We start from the raw sequence: 17,468 nt of genomic DNA on the forward strand, positions 1-17,468 counted from the left end.
CAATCTAGGCAAGTAGACCTCTATATGCCTTATGAGATGAATCATAAAGCGTGTCCACAGAAGCTATACTTTTTACAAATGTTATGTAATTTACTCTTGGCAGCTAAATTGCAATGTCATAACACAGCATACATCAGTGCTAAACTATAAGTACAGTTAAAAGAAATCACATACTTAAAATGTTTTAAAAATATACCATATAGGTAGGTTAAGTGTACATCATTACTATTACAAAAAAACTAAAAACTCTGTCAAAAAGTGCTGTGCAATTGTACTATAAATGTGCCCCCCCCAGCACATTAAATTTTGTGCAAACGCATCGATTTACTGTATCTGCCTTGCACAATCTGGTTCTTCATGTAATGGGATAGCCTTCAAGGGCGCAGCAGAGCAGAAGCAAACGAGTGCCACCTGCACCAGTGGCAATGAATGAGTTTGCAAGGGGGGAAAGCTTAAAAAGCACTAGGACATATCCCCATCTAGATTCCTAACACTCCAAAGTTGGGAAGTATGCATGCAGGGCAGGTTGCCTGTTTCAAACTTATAGAATTCCAGCTGACAGTTTGTAATTGAACACACTTTAATTTTTTTAGCTTATGTATATGTAGCAAAGCTGTCTTGTTCCTGTTGCCATGGGAACACAGCAGAGGTTAGCCTTTGCAGTGAGTCTGAGCTGGGAGAAGGACAGGAAGGAAGGAGATTTGCAGACAGCCTGGGGAGTGTACAAGCAACAAGGAAAGGAGAGATCTCTGAAAGGAGAGTATGCTGGAAGGACAGAGTTTGCCCTCTGACACAGAGACCACAGAACTATAAAAGAAGCTACTGGGTGTAGTGTGGCACAGGAGAGTATTGTAGCTGGATCTCTGCAGAGATTCAGCTATCAAACAGGCTGAGAGAGATTACACAGCAAAGCGAGCCTATATGCAGAGTCGGAGACTCCCATTATTAGCAAACTGCGAGTTTGCAGCTAGCAAGTCCAGGCTTATAGGTAATCCATAACCCAAAAGTGTCTGAGACTGTCATCTTCATCCAGAGAGAAAGAAATAAGTAATAACACACCAAACACTGATACTATTAGTGCTGCATTAAGAAAATAACATTATACCTCTAATATCCACACGTTAGACATTCTAACATTAATCTGTACATATATCAGAGACCGTGTTACCTGCCAGAAATATAGAGACAAGGTATCAGAGATCTAATGCAAGTTACATCTAAAGATACCCAAGTTTAGTAGCCTGGGTTACCAACATTTCTGAAAGTACACAAGATTAACTCGTTATTCTCACAAACTATTTAATATTGCCAGGACTGTGATTATTGTGTTAAATCATTGTTGATCTATATTTTTCATATTGTGTGTGAGTGAGTTATGGGAAAGTTTAGGCGTCAGTGTAGCTGCCATCTTGCTTCTTCGTTATTTCTATTCACTGTACTGTTGCCTTTGATTATTGTCCCACTTATCCCATCCAGAATCTCCCATATTTAAATCTGCCTTACCCATTTACTTTCCCCAAAATAAACACCCAGCTGATTGTTCATAACCATAGTGTGTGATCCATTATTATTCAGAGGGTTAGTGTGGTCGGGTATAAGGGCCTCCTGAGTCAACCCTTGATGGATTTAGTCACAGTTCACATCTCGCTATACTATGTGGAAGGCTCGGGTAGAGGCACTGATGAAAGAGACACAATATTTCACCAACCCTTTCAGCGTGCTAGGGAAATGGGTGCTAATGGGGTATGCACATGTTTAATTACCTGTAACACACATGCATTAATTTTATATTAATGGAACTTGGTGGAGAAATGTGTTCACTAGGGGGCAGACCTCATAAAACATGGAAGAGGGGTTAAATATAAATGCGGGCCTTCAAATTGTTTTGCAAAGTTTGACTACATCATACCACTCAACTGTCCCTGTTTAGGCAGGACAGTCCCGATCTGAAGGGTCTGTCCCAACAGTCAGCACCTTTGTCCCACCAGCTGAAATGTTGGAAGTTATGACACGTTCACAGCCACTCTGCAATGCATGTGATATTAAAGGGAATATTGGTAAGAGGTGACCTAATCCTTCAGAAGCGCTAGACACGTTATAGGTTGTGCCCCCATTTGTGACGTGACCACTTCCCCATTATTTAGTTTTACCCTGACATTTCACTTCAGCTGCATTAAAAAGAAATTATTACCTCTCCATTGCATTACAGACAGCTGAATCCCCTTCCACATATACTATACAGAGTCTTAATGGAATATGACACAGGTCAAAATACTTAGAATATAGTTATTTGAGCTATTGTGATATCACTAGCACTCTCTTTCTGTAAGAATCAACAAATCCACCTTATGCATTTCTGCAAAGCAAGCTTGTCAACCTGTCAATTGTTGTCTGTCTGCTCCCTTAGTGTAGCAGCTCCCAACATACATGACAACCTGCAGCAGAGAAATTATCCCTATTTAGTTTATAGTTGCTACTCTCCCAGAATGTCTGGGAGACTCATAACTTTTTGGGAGTTCTCCCGGACTCCCGGGATGGCAGGGCAACCTCCCAAATCTTGCCTGCTTCGCTGATGAAGAGGGTGGGGGGAGCTAATCCTGTCACCCTGGCCTCGCCCCGTGCTAAAATAGGCCAAAATTGGTATTGCATAGCAAGGGGTGGAGCCTACTGATGCGATAAGTGTGGCCCCGGGCCCAAGACACAGCCAACTTTGGAGATCTCCCGGAGAGGTGACCTCCAAAGTATGATTTAGTTGAGTATAAGAACTCCAGTTACTTAAGGTATATTATTCAGCTCAGTAATGCATCACCTTTTATTTATGTTAAAGACAAATAAAGACTTGCCTTGATATTTAACAAGGAACTGATAAAGAATACAAACAACATGTTTTAAAGGATAATACAATATACACACAATATAATTTGCATTATTTCTAGATCTTTGTTTTTAGATCTAAAATAATCCAATTGTTAAGTTAGCGCATTTCAAGGTGCACGTCCTCTTCCTGTTCCTTGGAACTACCACCTTAATAGAAAATTGTGCCTGCTTGTGTATGTTTGCAGATTTAGCTGAACATGCATATGGTGGGAAAAGTGTAAATGCCTCTGCAATGTCCAGCCTGCTAACACTTTAGTACCCCTTCATTACTTTAAACTTTTAAATTTTTGTCCTAAAATACAGCATGGTTTATTCTCAGCTATGTTTTAAATCGATCACAACTGTGGTGGGAAATTGTCCTAATTGGTTTTGCACCTTACAACTAGAGATATTCACTGACCCCCATGTTTTGGTTTGGATTTTGACAAAACCGCCCTCGCGTGTTTTGGTTTTGAATATGTATTTTTTTTGAAAAATAGCTAAAATATCCTAAAATTCCATAATTTTGCTCTTCTTCTTTTCCTACATTATTATTGACCTTAATAACACTAATTTCTAGTCATTTCCAGTAAATTTTGACCGCCTCACAGGTCACAATATTATTTTCATACACTTTCGGACATAGACTGCAGCGAACTGGCTGGATGCTAAGCGACAGAGCAACGACACAAACACACGGCAGTTCATATCTCATTTAGGAAACATTGCCACACAGCAGTGGCAGAAAAGAAAAGTGGTGCAAGATGGAATTGTCCTTGGGCCCTCCCACCAACCCTTATGTAAAATATTGAAAAGGACATGTATAGTTTAACAAACCATGCACTCCAGCGACAAGCAGTGCCACTTTTGTGGCTGAAGTGCTTGGTTTGCTTGGGCCCCACAAAACAAGCTATCAATAGCTTAGCTGCCGTAAGACTATCAGTGCTCTCAATGAACTCTACATTATTAAATCATGTCTGCTCATGCTGCATCTTTAATCTCCTTCTCCTCTGTGGATACCTCCCTCTCATCCCCTAAGAACTGCCAAACTTATGAGACACAGAAATGGATATTACAACTAGAGTGGCATTAGATCTGCTTCAGACAGACTGTGACACGGAACATGTGGGCAGCAGGGAATCTGTCATGTTGGAATACACTGCATTGAACAGAGATTTAAACCAATATATAGACGCAATTGAGAAGACCGTACTTAAGTTAAAATGTGACTCCCTGGATGAGATCCCGGAATTTAAGAGAGCTTGTACACGAGAGATATACTGTGCTTCAGAAGAATAATACAGAGAAGGCCCTGAGGCAGGACGATAATTATGTCCAGCTTAAACAGCAGCTAAGAGACCTGAGAAAACAAATGGGTGTATCACTGGCGCCTGCAAACTAAACTTTGGAAGATGAAGATGAGGAGATAAAAGTCACCCAGAGCACTCCTATAACACAGTTAGAGATGGTGAACCCAGTGAAAAACAAAGTATGTGGTCACACGTATGAGAGAGAAGCAATTGAAAGGCTAATTGAAAACAAACTTAAAAAGGGTAAATCTGCCAAGTGTCCAAAAATTGGCTGTGATCACTCTGACATGAGTATATCGGATCTTGTTCCAGACAATGCACTAAAAAGAGCCATTGAAATTAACAGCAAAAAGCAAGGTTATCACTGAGCTTCAAATCAGCCCCAATTCCCAAAAAATTAAATTATAACTAGGTACCTTTGACGTAAAGTGCAGATTACAAAAACTTTGTGCAATACTGATGAAACAGCAGCAAAGTGGAAGGTTTGAGTAATACATATAGACGTCTATTTAGACATCCATACTTACATTACTTCTGCAAGCAACAATGTGCTTTGATAATAAAACTGTTGTCTTTATACCATTCAAAAAAATTAATAATAATCCTTCACCATTCTTTGGATATTGATAGTTGATAGTAGGATCAGGTGGAGTTACAGCTAATTCTGATCAATTCTTTTACAGAAGACCTGACCAGATGTCAAAATGTTATGCTGAGTCATATGCATCATGAATTGGTGTCTTTGAGTTTATCAAAGCACACAACAGTATATAACACATGTAGGTAACATTGGCACACAGCGGTAGCTGAAAGGAAAAGTGGTGCAAGATGGAATTGTCCTTAGGCCCTCATACGCACCCTTATGTTGGATCTTAAAAAGGACATGCCCACTTTAACAAAGTAAGCACTTCAGCGAAAAGTAGTGCCACTTTTGTGGCTGAAGTGCTTGGTTTGTTTGGGTACCCATAAAACAAGGTAACAATGGCCTTAAGCCACCTAAGGTAACAGTGCTGTTAATGAACTCTACTGTGACAAGATGTTGTTGTCATCATCCTCAGCCGCATGATCACCCTCATCAGTTTGTACATCATTCTCACACATTATTAATTCACCGCTGGAATCTACCATTACAGAAGTGTCTGTACTTTGACGTAATTGGTGGGAAAGGCCTTCCTCTTGGAATTAGTAGTTAAATTTGATGAACATCATCTTTTCCACATTTTGAGGAAGTAGCCTCCTACGCTGATCGTTGACAAGGTTCCTGGCTGTGCAGAAAACTATTTCCGAGTACACACTTGAGAATGGGCAGCTTAGGTAGTGCAAAGCGAGTTGGTACATGGATCTCCAAATTCCTTTTTTTTCCTCCCAGTATGTAAAGGGACTGTCTGATGTGTCTATTTCTATGCTGTCATTAGAAAAATCTCCACCATCCTTTGGATGTTGATAGTAGGATCAGGTGGAGTTACGGCAGAGGTGTCACATTTTTGGTCAATTCTTTTACAGCAGACCAAATGTCAAAATGTTGTGCTGAGTCATCTGCATCATCCCTGGATCTCTTGGGAATGCTAACATTTTTCCGAGCAGCAGTTGACTGAGAAACTGAAGGAGGAGATGATGTCCAGTCACGTAACACTTGAGCTGTTATGTTGCTCACCAGGAGCTCCTTGAATCTCTTGATATCTGGGTCAGTTGTAAGCAAAGAGAAGACATACCTTTTAAACATATGATCAAAGCACAGTCGCCAAAATGTAGTGATTCGATTTCAAGATTTTGATAACTCTTGGATCTTGGCGAAGCGAATAAAGTACTTGATCTAAAAGTCCAACATACTTGGCGTAATTGCTTTGCTTCAACTCTTCCTTCAGTTTTTCAAGCTGCTTTTCCAAAAGTCTAATTAAGGGAATCACTTGGCTCAAGCTAGCAGTGTCTGAACTCACTTCACAGGTGACTACTTCTAATGGTTTCAGTACCTTGCACAACACAGAAAGTATTCTGCACTGTGCTTGAGTAAAATACATTCCCCCTCCTTTCTCAATGTCATGGCTTGTGGAGTAAGCGTGGATGGCTTTTCGCTGTTCCTCCATCCTCACAAGCATATACAGAATTCCACCTTGTTACCACATCTTGCTTCAGTTGGTGGCAGAGCAAATAAAATTGCTCTTGTAGCTGCTGCAATTTTCTACATGCTGTTGCCGAATGCCGGAAATGTCCAGATATTTTACGGGCCACAGACAGCATCTCCTGCATGTCCCTGTCTTTTTTTTTTTTTTTTTTTTTTTAAACAATATTTTTTTATTAGAAGCATTTTATACAAGCAGAAATCATGACATCAATCACAAGTTTTACTATGTTGTAAAAAAAAAAAAAAATGTTAAACATTGGAGTTGTAAAAAAATTAAATAAATAGGATTTCTTGGCTTTCAAAAAAACTCTGCACCAAGTTTATTGTGTGAGAAAACCAGGGAATGTGATGGAATTCAACCAGCTGTAATGATCTCACAATATTGGTGGCGTTATCAGAAATTACATATCTTGAGGAGAGTCCAAGCGGGATAAGTCATGTTGCAATGACATCCCTTAGTTTTTGTAACATATTGCCGCTGTATACCTCATACTGAAGCCGGTGATACACAGAGTAGCCTGCCTCTGAAAAATGTGACGTACTTGGGAACATGCTGCTGCTGTTCCTGCTGGTGAAAGCGAATCACCAACCCAGTGGGCTGTCACTATCATATAATCTTTAGTTTGTTCAGTTCCGCTTGTCCACATATCTGTGGTTAAGTGTTCAGTGGGCAAAATGGCATTTTGTAGCGCTATAATTAAATTTTTACAAACCTTCTGGTAGCGGTAAGGAATAGCTTTTCTAGTAAAATGTGTCATGGTGGAATTTGGTAATGGGGATCAAGACGTCAATTAACTGTGGATATTGGATGCAGATCTAATACTAGCATAGTCGCCATGGCGTCTGTGATCCGCTGGGTGACAGCTTTCATACTTGCTTCCTATTGCAAAGGATTGTTTAACAGTCAATTGTTGTAAACTACTGGTAGTCTTCTTCTTGGTCTACTTCTGGGATGAATATCCGTCCCCACAAGCAGCAGTGGGACTAACGCTCAAGAATACAGGATAGTGGAGGAGTCATCTAGCCTTACCAACTTGGAAGCAGGACTAACTCCGATCGCTAGTGAGGATATTGATGAGGTGTAGATTGCAGGTGTCGGGATCTAGCTGAGAAATGGACCTAGCTGATGATGGACTGCTTGTTGTTATTTTTTTAGCATAAGTTTCAGATTTTCACAACAGCTTGCCATGAAATCGCTTGAAATGGCGTAACATGGATGAGGTTCCTAGATGGTTAAGGACCCTACCTCTACTGACTATGGCTTTACAACCGCTACAAATGGCTAGACAACAGTTGTCAGGATTTGTGTATAAATAATTCCACACATAAGAGGTGGATTTTTTGGTCTTATGCCCAGGCATGACAATGGTCTTCTTCTTATCACGTGCAAGAACTGCTTCTACTGGTGCAGGACTTACACAAACAGCATCATCCTCATTAACATCCTCATTAGCGCAGTCGTCAGCTACACAAATATCCCCCTCATCTTTTTGTAATTCCAAAGTGGCATCCTCAATTTGTATATCACCGCCTACACTTGGGCTGTTAATGCACACATCTGCAGAAATGCTGAAAGGAGGCTTCTTTATGGGTACAGTATCAGAAATGTCAGGCTTACACATAGCACTCGTGGATAGACTCTTCTAATTGATTTGTGTCATTTCTGAATCTGAACATTCATTTTCTTCTAATGCCTTACTGTTTTCTTCCAGCTCGGCTTTTACATGTAAACGTTTTTTGGGCACCACTTTTTGAGTCTGACTGACAAGGTCTTGCTTGGTCATGTCTGACCTTACAAGAAGATGCTTCAGGGACAGTTGCAGAACTAGCACTCATAAAGAAATGTCAAGGCCTCATTCTGTCCTTGCCACTACGTGTGCAGAAAGGCATGTTGGCAATTTTATGTTTTTCTGCAGTTAACTTTGCCTGGACAAATAAAGAACTGGTAATTGCTCAAATCAATTTATAGGCTATAACAGGTGCGTAAAAGGGTGGGGTTATCCTAAAAGGAAAAAACACAGACAAATTCCCCCAGCACACTGCTATAGCCAGCAACAGATCTGCTATTTCTACTGTAGATAAAAATGCAAAAGTCTCAGTTGCACACATTTGCAAATGTATGTTGAAGCCACCCACCACTCCAAGGTGCTTTTGCTAATAGGGTGGTCCTACTCTAAACAATGAGAGTCCCATATATTTGGGCCATACATATGTGTTTTTAAATTGAGAGCTAACTTACCAAAGAGGTACCCCAGAGACCTCCAAATAGCAATCCAATGTCAGTACTCCCCCTCAGCTACTGACACCAACATGCCTCTCAGACAAATAAAGAACTGGTAGTTGCTCAAATCAATTTATAGGCTATAACAGTTGCATGAAAGGGTACGGTTATCCTAAAATGAAAAACACAGACAAATTCCCCCAGCACACTGCTATAGCCAGCAACAGATCTGCTATTTCTACTGTAGATAAAAATGCAAAAGTCTCAGTTGCACACATTTTTTTGCATCTATTTTTCATTCTCATCAGACTCCTCTATATAACTCATTGATAAAACAAATACATTTCTACGTTTAAGCATATTAGTATGATAAAATATAAAAGCATTAGCGGTGAATGCCTGGTTTACATATAGTGTATTGCTTTAATAGGTTGAATGTCTAGTATGGAATTGAGAGTAACAGCCTTTGCTGATGAAATCTTTCTTTTTTATATCTAATCCAGAAGTTTGTAAAGCTAGTGCTGGATATATTTGGTATGATTTCTAGGTTTTAGGGAAATTTCACTAAATCTGAAGCCTTAGTGCTCGATATTGTATTTTATATAGTAGGATTCAATATACTACAGTAGACCTTGAATAGCATAACATATTTGGGTGTGGTTCTGCTTAGGAATAGAGCATGTACTTACATATTAAAAGTCAGAGAATAAAATAAGTGGTATGTGTAATAGGTTGAATTAATTGTATGTAATCTTTTCAAATTTCTTTCCCCTATATTTTCAAAAGTTTGTTTTCTCTTTTCCGTATAAAGTTTGTGTTTGTAAGTGCGCTTGCAATAATTATCTAGACTCCTTTAAGACAACAAAAGTGCATATTTGTAACACAAGTTTTCTTTTGTGATGTAACACACCTACTGTTAATCAAGCATCCCCAATTTTACATAAATACATAAGGTCTAGCTTGCTGAAATTACAACATTTGTGAGGCTGCAAAAGTATGCACTTGCCAATGGGACAAGTTCGATGTTTCAGGGTCGGTTTTGCTAAGTATGGGGTTTATGCCTAGTACTGCAAAACATGTTTTGTTTTGCAGACAGGATTATTTAAATTAGGTGGTGGGCGTGGAGAAGGTAGACTTAGGGAGGCATTCACAGTTTTATGTGCAGTCTCCCTTTACAAGGCAGCGCCGCTTTAAATTTAAGCGCTGAAGACGCTGAACTCGCCGGAGTTGAAGAATCCGGAGGTTCATACATTTACCCCGAGGGCGGTTTTGCCAAAACCAAAACCTCAACACGAAGCAAATCCAGATCCAAAACCAGTTCACGGGGGTCAGTGAGCATCTCTAATAAAAACATCTAATTTTCTTATGGAGGCACAGAAAAAAATAATTGAGGACCAAAAGTACAAAAAAGGATGTTTTTACATCAGAAATAAATATTTCATTAAATAGTCATTCCATCAAATACATTTTAAAGATTTATATTTCTATAAATGTATAAAATACCCCCATATATGAACACTTGTACTTATATTAGAATGTTAAATAAATAAAATAATTTATAATCATACTTCTAATGTAAAATCATAATTTTCAGCACACATATTATTTGCACTTACCTGCTTTGTACAATGGCAAATATGTCACAGTTAAAATATGAAGTATAAAAATAAGCCATGGCTTAAACATTTTATGGACCTATAAATAAAATAGAAGAATTAAATTGGAAGATACAGTAGATATAAGGGCAATATGTAACTTTCATACAAACACAAAATAGCATAATTAGGACATTAACTTCTTTTACTTGGTTTTAAAAGTAATCTCATGCTCACTTTGAACTTTTTTCTCAGGCACTGGAAAATACACCTGCAGGGGGCGAGGGTGAGCATCTTTAGAGATTGCAGTTGTTTACAGGGATGGGAGAGGAGGAAGTTTAAAAAATAAATAAATTATATATATATATATATATATATATATATATATATATATATATATATATATATATATATCATTTTTATTTTTTTAAGGAACATGTGGAGAAGTGATGGAACATTATGTGAAATACATATTGTTAGTTTTCATGTGTCTGGGACCAAATTTAAAACTGAAATGTGAATGTTTGTGAAACTGTATCAGTAATTCCCTTAAGTCTTAATGAATTGATTGGCTTTATTGTCATGAATACAGTATTCAAAAATGACTATATACATGGGTGTTTCTGTACCAGGTACAATGTCAGGTATTTTCCTGGGGAATTCCTTCTGCTCTAATCACCAAACAAATCTAATATATTTACATACCTAAATGAAATACATCAAGCTATTTACATAACATATATAATTAGTACAAGGAAATAAAGCCATCAACATCCATTCAGACTAAGTATACTGTATGTAACAAAAAGTCATGCATAACACTGGGAGCTTTTTACTTTATCACTAAAAAGCAAATAATTGAGAGTGAAAGATACATTTATTTTTAAAGCCCACCTTAAATTAATACAGGTTATTTTCTGGTTGACATAAATGTTTTAATTAGTGAAATTATTTGAAAGATTTAGAAAATTGTGTTGTTATATACACTAAAAGACTAAAGAGATTGAAAGATTAATTATTCTGTTACCAAAGTTGATAAAACTTACCTAATAAAGATAGATATGTCAATGGAAACAGTTTTTCTGATAATGTTCAATATATTGTATTATATATGCTTTAAATCAACACAAACTAATTGTAGATCTTAATGCAAGTATCTAAGTAATTTAAGAAAGGAAGATAGGTCTTTAATATAGAGTTTGTTTCTATGTAATGAGCAAATCTCTTCCTGGATATAAAAACATAAACTTTCCCATACTGTGGTTATACAATGTTGTAAAAGTTCTAGAGTAAATCACCCTCACCACAAACTTGCAGCACGTCACTTACCACAGTATTCTATACAGTTGACTGTGAAAATTTCTGTAGTTTAAAGTTCTTCAAATGTTATTTACAAGACCGGAGAACTGCATGCTACAATATATAACAGTCCTAGGGGTAAAGTTATGAAGTTGTGGGTTTGAAAAAGTGGAGATGTTGCCTATAGCAACCAATCAGATTCTAGTTTTCATTTAATTAGTATAATCTACAAAATGACAGCTTGAATCTGATTGGTTGCTATAGGTAACATCTCCACTTTTTCTAACCCGCAGCTTGATAAATTTACCCCTAGTTTTCAGGTGCAACAAAAATGGGTGTATACTCACCATAAAAGACTTAGGAGCATATTCAATTCTTGGCGGAAACGCCGAAAATCTCACGGTCTGCGCACGATTACCGTTATTACGGTAATCGTGCGCGGAAAAACAGCTAATACGGTAATTTACTCGCTGGATTTCAGCTCGCAGCTCCCTGAGCCGTAAGCTGAAATCCAGCTACATATTACCGTATTGACTGTACTAATTTTTCCACTGCGCGGAAAAAAAACAATTGAATATGTCCCTTAAAATGCTAAAAATAGTGTTTTAAGGAAATAGTAGCGTTAACCTAGCTACATAAAATAATAGTACTGTCATGTGTGAGAGATACTTTACTCATGTCATTAAAGTGCATTTATTAATAGCAAAATATGTGGACGAACAGCCCATACATTTTGTGAAATTGCACTTATTTGACAAACTACATAATTTCTCAGCGCACATTCTGTTTTGGGAATTGTCTCATTTATGGGTTGTTTTTTAAAGCTTTTCAAAATATGTTGCTTTATATTTTAAATGTGTACACTCAGCACTGTTTCAAAATTGTATTCAAATCAGATTAAATCAATATCAGTTAAATGGCTCTAAATATGTTTTTATTTTTTTTAAATCTTATTATTTATAACAGGAAATTTAGACTTCAAACCATATAGACGTAGTAACAAGTCTTAAGAACATAAAAACCTTAAAGCTATATAAATATCAAACTAAAGAATTAATATTTCAAGCCAAATATGCATGGAAAGGAAAAAGTAACAGGCCTTAATTTCCTGTTGTTGGTGATTTTGAGTGGGATAGGAGGGGAATATGGGGGTGGTATCTTATTCTCTGAGTGTCCTGCCAGGGGAGAGAATATCTAACATTCAGGGAGGAGAGGTGGGGTGTCTCATTTATGTTTTAATTAAAACATAAGTTTAGGGGTATAAGTAATGTCTTGATTTTCTGTGTGACATTTGTACTTTTTAATTTTTAATTACATTGTAGATTTGAACCAACTAATGTGTTTTTCTGTATATATTGCATTTGGTTTGTAGAAAAGGCATCCCCTTGAAAGTATAAGTCCTGTAAAAATCAGGTCAATTTGCAGGTAGACTTTGAGGTGACTCTTCAGTCAGCCAACCCCCAAATGTACAAGCTCCACCCCTTGATGCCCGTTTAAGAATCTCATACCTCAACCTGAAATAATTTTTTTTTTTCATGTGGGCACCCTTCTATACCTAGCCAGCATTCAGCAACCAGTGCCCCATTCTCCACAACTCCACCCACCAGGAGCAAACGTTTACTTTATATTTCTCAGTTGATTAGGTCAGTGGTTCCCAAACTTTGGCAGTTTGCGGCACCCTTAGAGTCCATAATTTTTTCAAGGCACCCCTCCAAAATAATTACAGAGCAGTCCTGTTTTAGAAGTAGTTGGGTCAAAAAAACATAATAAATATTTAGGTCAGGACAGAAATACGTATTTAGTTGTATGCAAAAATAATACGCATAGATCTAAGGAAAAAAAAATATTTTTATATATTTTTTTCAATTATATTTCTGTCAAAGAATAATTGACAACTAACTCACACTGTGACCTCCTTCATCTCCACACACTCTGCCCCCTCTCCATCCAGTCACGCTGCCCCCTCTCAACGCTGCCCTGTCTGCCCTCTCACTCTGCCCTCTCTCAGCGCTGCACTCTTCCCTCTCTCACGCTGCACCTCTGCCCTCTCTCACGCTGCCACTCTGCCCTCTCTCCCGCTGCCACTCTGCCCTCTCTCACGCTGCCACTCTGCCCTCTCTTATGCTGCCACTCTGCCCTCTCTCACTCTGCCCTCTCTCACGCTGCCTCCTCTCACGCTGCCCCTCTGCCCTCTCTCACGCTGCCTCCTCTCACTCTGCCCTCTCTCACGCTGACTCCGTTCACTCTGCCCTCTCTCACGCTGCCCCTCTGTCCCCTCTCACACTGCCCCGTCTGCCCTCTCACTCTGCCCTCTCTCAGCGCTGCCCTCTCTCATGCTGCCCCTCTGCCCTCTCACGCTGCCTCTCTGCCCTCTATCACGCTGCCTCCTCTCACTCTGCCACTCTGCCCTCTCTCACGCTCCCTCCTCTCACTCTGCCCTCTCTCACGCTGCCTTCTCTCACTCTGCCATCTCTCACGCTGCCCCTCTGTCCCCTCTCACGCTGCCCCGTCTGCCCTCTCACTCTGCCCGTCTCTCAGCGCTGCCCTCTCTCATGCTGCCCCTCTGCCCTCTCACGCTGCCTCTCTGCCCTCTCTCACTCACGCTGCCTCCTCTCACTCTGCCCTCTCTCACGCTGCCTTCTCTCACTCTGCCATCTGTCACGCTGCCCCTCTGCCCCCTCTTATGCTGCCCTGTCTGCCCTCTCACTCTGCCCTCTCTCAGCGCTGCCCTCTGCCCTCTCTCACGCTGCCCCTCTGCCCTCTCTCACGCTGCCTCCTCTCACTCTGCCCTTTCATGCTGTCCCCTCTGCCCCCTCTCACACTGTCCCGGCTGCCCACTTTCACTTTGCCACTCTCTCTGCCACTTTCACTCTGCCACTCTCTCTCTGCCCCTCTCTCTCTGCCACCCTCTCTCACTCTGCCGCCACTCTGCCCCCTCTCACTCTGCCACTCTCTCTCTGACACTCTCTGCCCCTTTCTCTATGCTCCTCTCTCACTCTGCTGCCAATCTGCCCCCCAAATGTTTGCTTTATACTTCTCAGTTGATTAGGTCAGTGGTTCCCAAACTTTTGCAGTTTGCGGCACCCCTCTCATGCTTCCCTGTCTGCCCTCTCACTCTGCCCTCTCTCAGCGCTGCCCTCTGCCCTCTCTCATGCTACCCCTCTGCCCTCTCTCACGCTGCCCCTCTGCCATCTCTCACGCTGCCCCTCTGCCCTCTCTCACTGTCACGGGCACTAGGAGTCTTTACCCAGGGATCACCAGGTGATGGACTTACCAGAGCAGTATAGGTGGTAATATGGTACTCTGGTAGCGGGGTGATCACGGAACAGGAGACAGCAGATGGTAGAGAATGCTCGTGGAAAGTCTATGACTAGCAGCACTGGTAATATATAGGTAATAGTACACGAGGAACTGAATGGACAAAGGAAACGTGAGGGTAGTCAGTGGTCTGCGGTTAGCAAGTTGTACCACTGCTATAGTGAGGAGGAATGTCCAGAAGCAACGAGGAGGTGATGAGAGTCAGCGGTCTGCGTTTAGCAAGTTGTACCGCTGTCTAGGTGAGGGAACGGAATCCAGGTGGAGGTATCCGGGAAGTCAGTGGTCTGAGATAGCAAGTTGTACCACTGCTATATGGAAGGATACTGGAACAGGAATCAGTGGTCTGCCTCTAGCAAGTTGTACCACAGAAATATATATGTGAGGAGGAGCACGGGGAGATAAATGTAATGCAGAGTATACACGGGCACACTGCTTGATCCCACGAAGATATGCACAAAGTAGTAATAACAGAGCAGCACTGCACAAATATACAAAGTCACAGGAACTATCCAGACTACAAGGTAACACAGTCAAATGATGGCAATAGTCTCAGTGGATAGGCAACTTCAGAGAAGAACAACTCAGTCCAGCAAGGTATGCAATACACGAGCACAGTCAATGATAAGTATGCATACCGTGGTTCAGAAGAGCAGGCTGTCAGAAAGGAGTGCAGAGATACCTGAGCTGCAGGAGACCGGCAGGATGCGAAGTCCCAGGGAAATGGAAGCGGTATCCAAGTAGGTGCAGCGCACAGGTAGGTAGACCAGCAATGATGGAACAATACTCAGGAAGCAGTAGTATATAGGACTGGTCACCTGGAGATCACTGAAGAGTAGAAGCGGTATCCAAGTAGGTGCAGCGCACATGTAGGTAGACCAGCAACGATGGAACAATACTCAGGAAGCAGTAGCATATAGGACTGGTCACCTGGAGATCACTGAAGAGTAGAAGCGGTATCCAAGTAGGTGCAGCGCACATGTAGGTAGACCAGCAACGATGGAACAATACTCAGGAAGCAGTAGTATATAGGACTGGTCACCTGGAGATCACTGAAGAGTAGAAGCGGTATGGCAGAGAAGACAGCAGCGGAGCGTTGATCCAATGCAGACAGGCGAGTTGACACAGGCAGGAACACTGTAGAAGCACGGAGAGTGGATCAGCTGGCTGCAGACACGAGTAGAACTGAAGGGTAGCGACAAGCAGGACACTGCAGATACACGGAGGTAGCAGATAGGAATCAGCAGGTGCAGTCACGATGAAACACGGGAGAGTTGAAGTGAGCTGATAACTGTAGTGCACGGAGGCAGCGGATAGGAATCAGCTAATGCAGTCACGATGAAACACGGGAGAGTTTGAAGTGAGTTGATAACTGTAGTGCACGGAGGCAGCGGATAGGAATCAGCTGGAGCAGTCTCGATGAAACACAGGAGAGTTGAAGTGAGCTGATAACTGTAGTGCACGGAGGCAGCGGATAGGAATCAGCTAATGCATTCACGATGAAACACGGGAGAGTTTGAAGTGAGTTGATAACTGTAGTGCACGGAGGCAGCGGATAGGAATCAGCTAATACAGTTACGATGAAACACAGGAGAGTTTGAAGTGAGTTGATAACTGTAGTGCACGGAGGCAGCGGATAGGAATCAGCTAATACAGTCACGATGAAACACAGGAGAGTTGAAGTGGCCTGGAAACCACAGGAGAGTTGAAGTGGTCTGGAAACCACAGGAATCAGCTGGGCTGAATACAGGAGGAAACACAGGAACACCTTCAGAGGCTCATGGGGAATGAGACTCCAAGATCAGGCAACAAGGTATAGACAACAGGTGCTTTAAATAGGGAGTGTTGCCTGATCAGCCAATTAACTAAAAGGAACAGGTACTGAAGGTTTGAAAGGGCTGCACATGCGCAGACCCTCAGGATGGTGGACGGCCACGGTTCCTAAACACACGGGAAGAAGCACTCACAGTCTGGGGAGTGACAGTACCCCCCCTTTTAAAGGTGGGCACAAAACACCTGGAACCGGGCTTGTCCGGATTTTTGGAATAAAACTTCTTAAGAAGAGCTGGAGCGTTGAGATCTTCAGCTTTGATCCATGAACGCTCCTCAGGACCAAAGCCCTTCCAATGAACGAGGAAACTAAGAACTCCTCGCAAAATTTTTGCATCCAATATATGAGTAATCTCGAAATCTTCCTCCTGATGAACTTGAACTGGCTGAGGTGCTGAAGGAGGGACCGAGAAACGGTTGATGATGAGAGGTTTGAGCAAGGACACATGGAAGGCGTTGGAAATACGAAGATTCTTAGGAAGTAGAAGTTTGAAACAAACTTGAATGATCCTATATGGACCAATAAAACGGGGAGCGAATTTCATAGATGGAACCTTCAAACGAATATTTTTGGTAGATAACCAGACACGATCTCCAATTTTCAGTGGTGGAATAGCCCGCCTCTTCTTATCTGCAAAAGACTTATATTTGGCAGATGTCTTCTTTAAACAGGTTTTGACCTGAGACCAAATATTTTTGAAGGTCTGACAAACAGTCTCTAAAGCAGGAACTTGGGTGGCAGGGAGGGCAGGAAATTCCGGAAAAGACGGATGGTGACCGTAAACCACAAAGAATGGAGTTTTGGAAGATGACTCATGGTACATGTTGTTATGAGCGAATTCAGCCCAAGGAAGCAATTCTACCAAGTTGTCTTGATTGGCTGATGAGAACATCCTTATAAAGGTCTCAAGATCTTGATT

General features: G+C 41.1%; 1 protein-coding gene across 2 annotated transcripts in view; it reads right to left on the reverse strand.

Moving 5' to 3' along the window:
• Positions 1-17,468, reverse strand: part of LOC142141586 (interleukin-1 receptor type 1-like) — a 69,736-nt gene that overhangs the window by 23,646 nt on the left and 28,622 nt on the right. For both annotated transcript variants that reach the window (XM_075200207.1, XM_075200208.1), the window contains exon 2: positions 10,126-10,204. In XM_075200207.1, the coding sequence (XP_075056308.1) occupies positions 10,126-10,195 (70 nt within the window). In that variant the 5' untranslated portion in view covers positions 10,196-10,204. The remainder of the gene's footprint in view (positions 1-10,125; positions 10,205-17,468) is intronic.

Source organism: Mixophyes fleayi, chromosome 2 (genome assembly GCF_038048845.1).
Source record: "Mixophyes fleayi isolate aMixFle1 chromosome 2, aMixFle1.hap1, whole genome shotgun sequence".
NCBI classification, from domain to species: Eukaryota; Metazoa; Chordata; class Amphibia; order Anura; family Limnodynastidae; genus Mixophyes; species Mixophyes fleayi.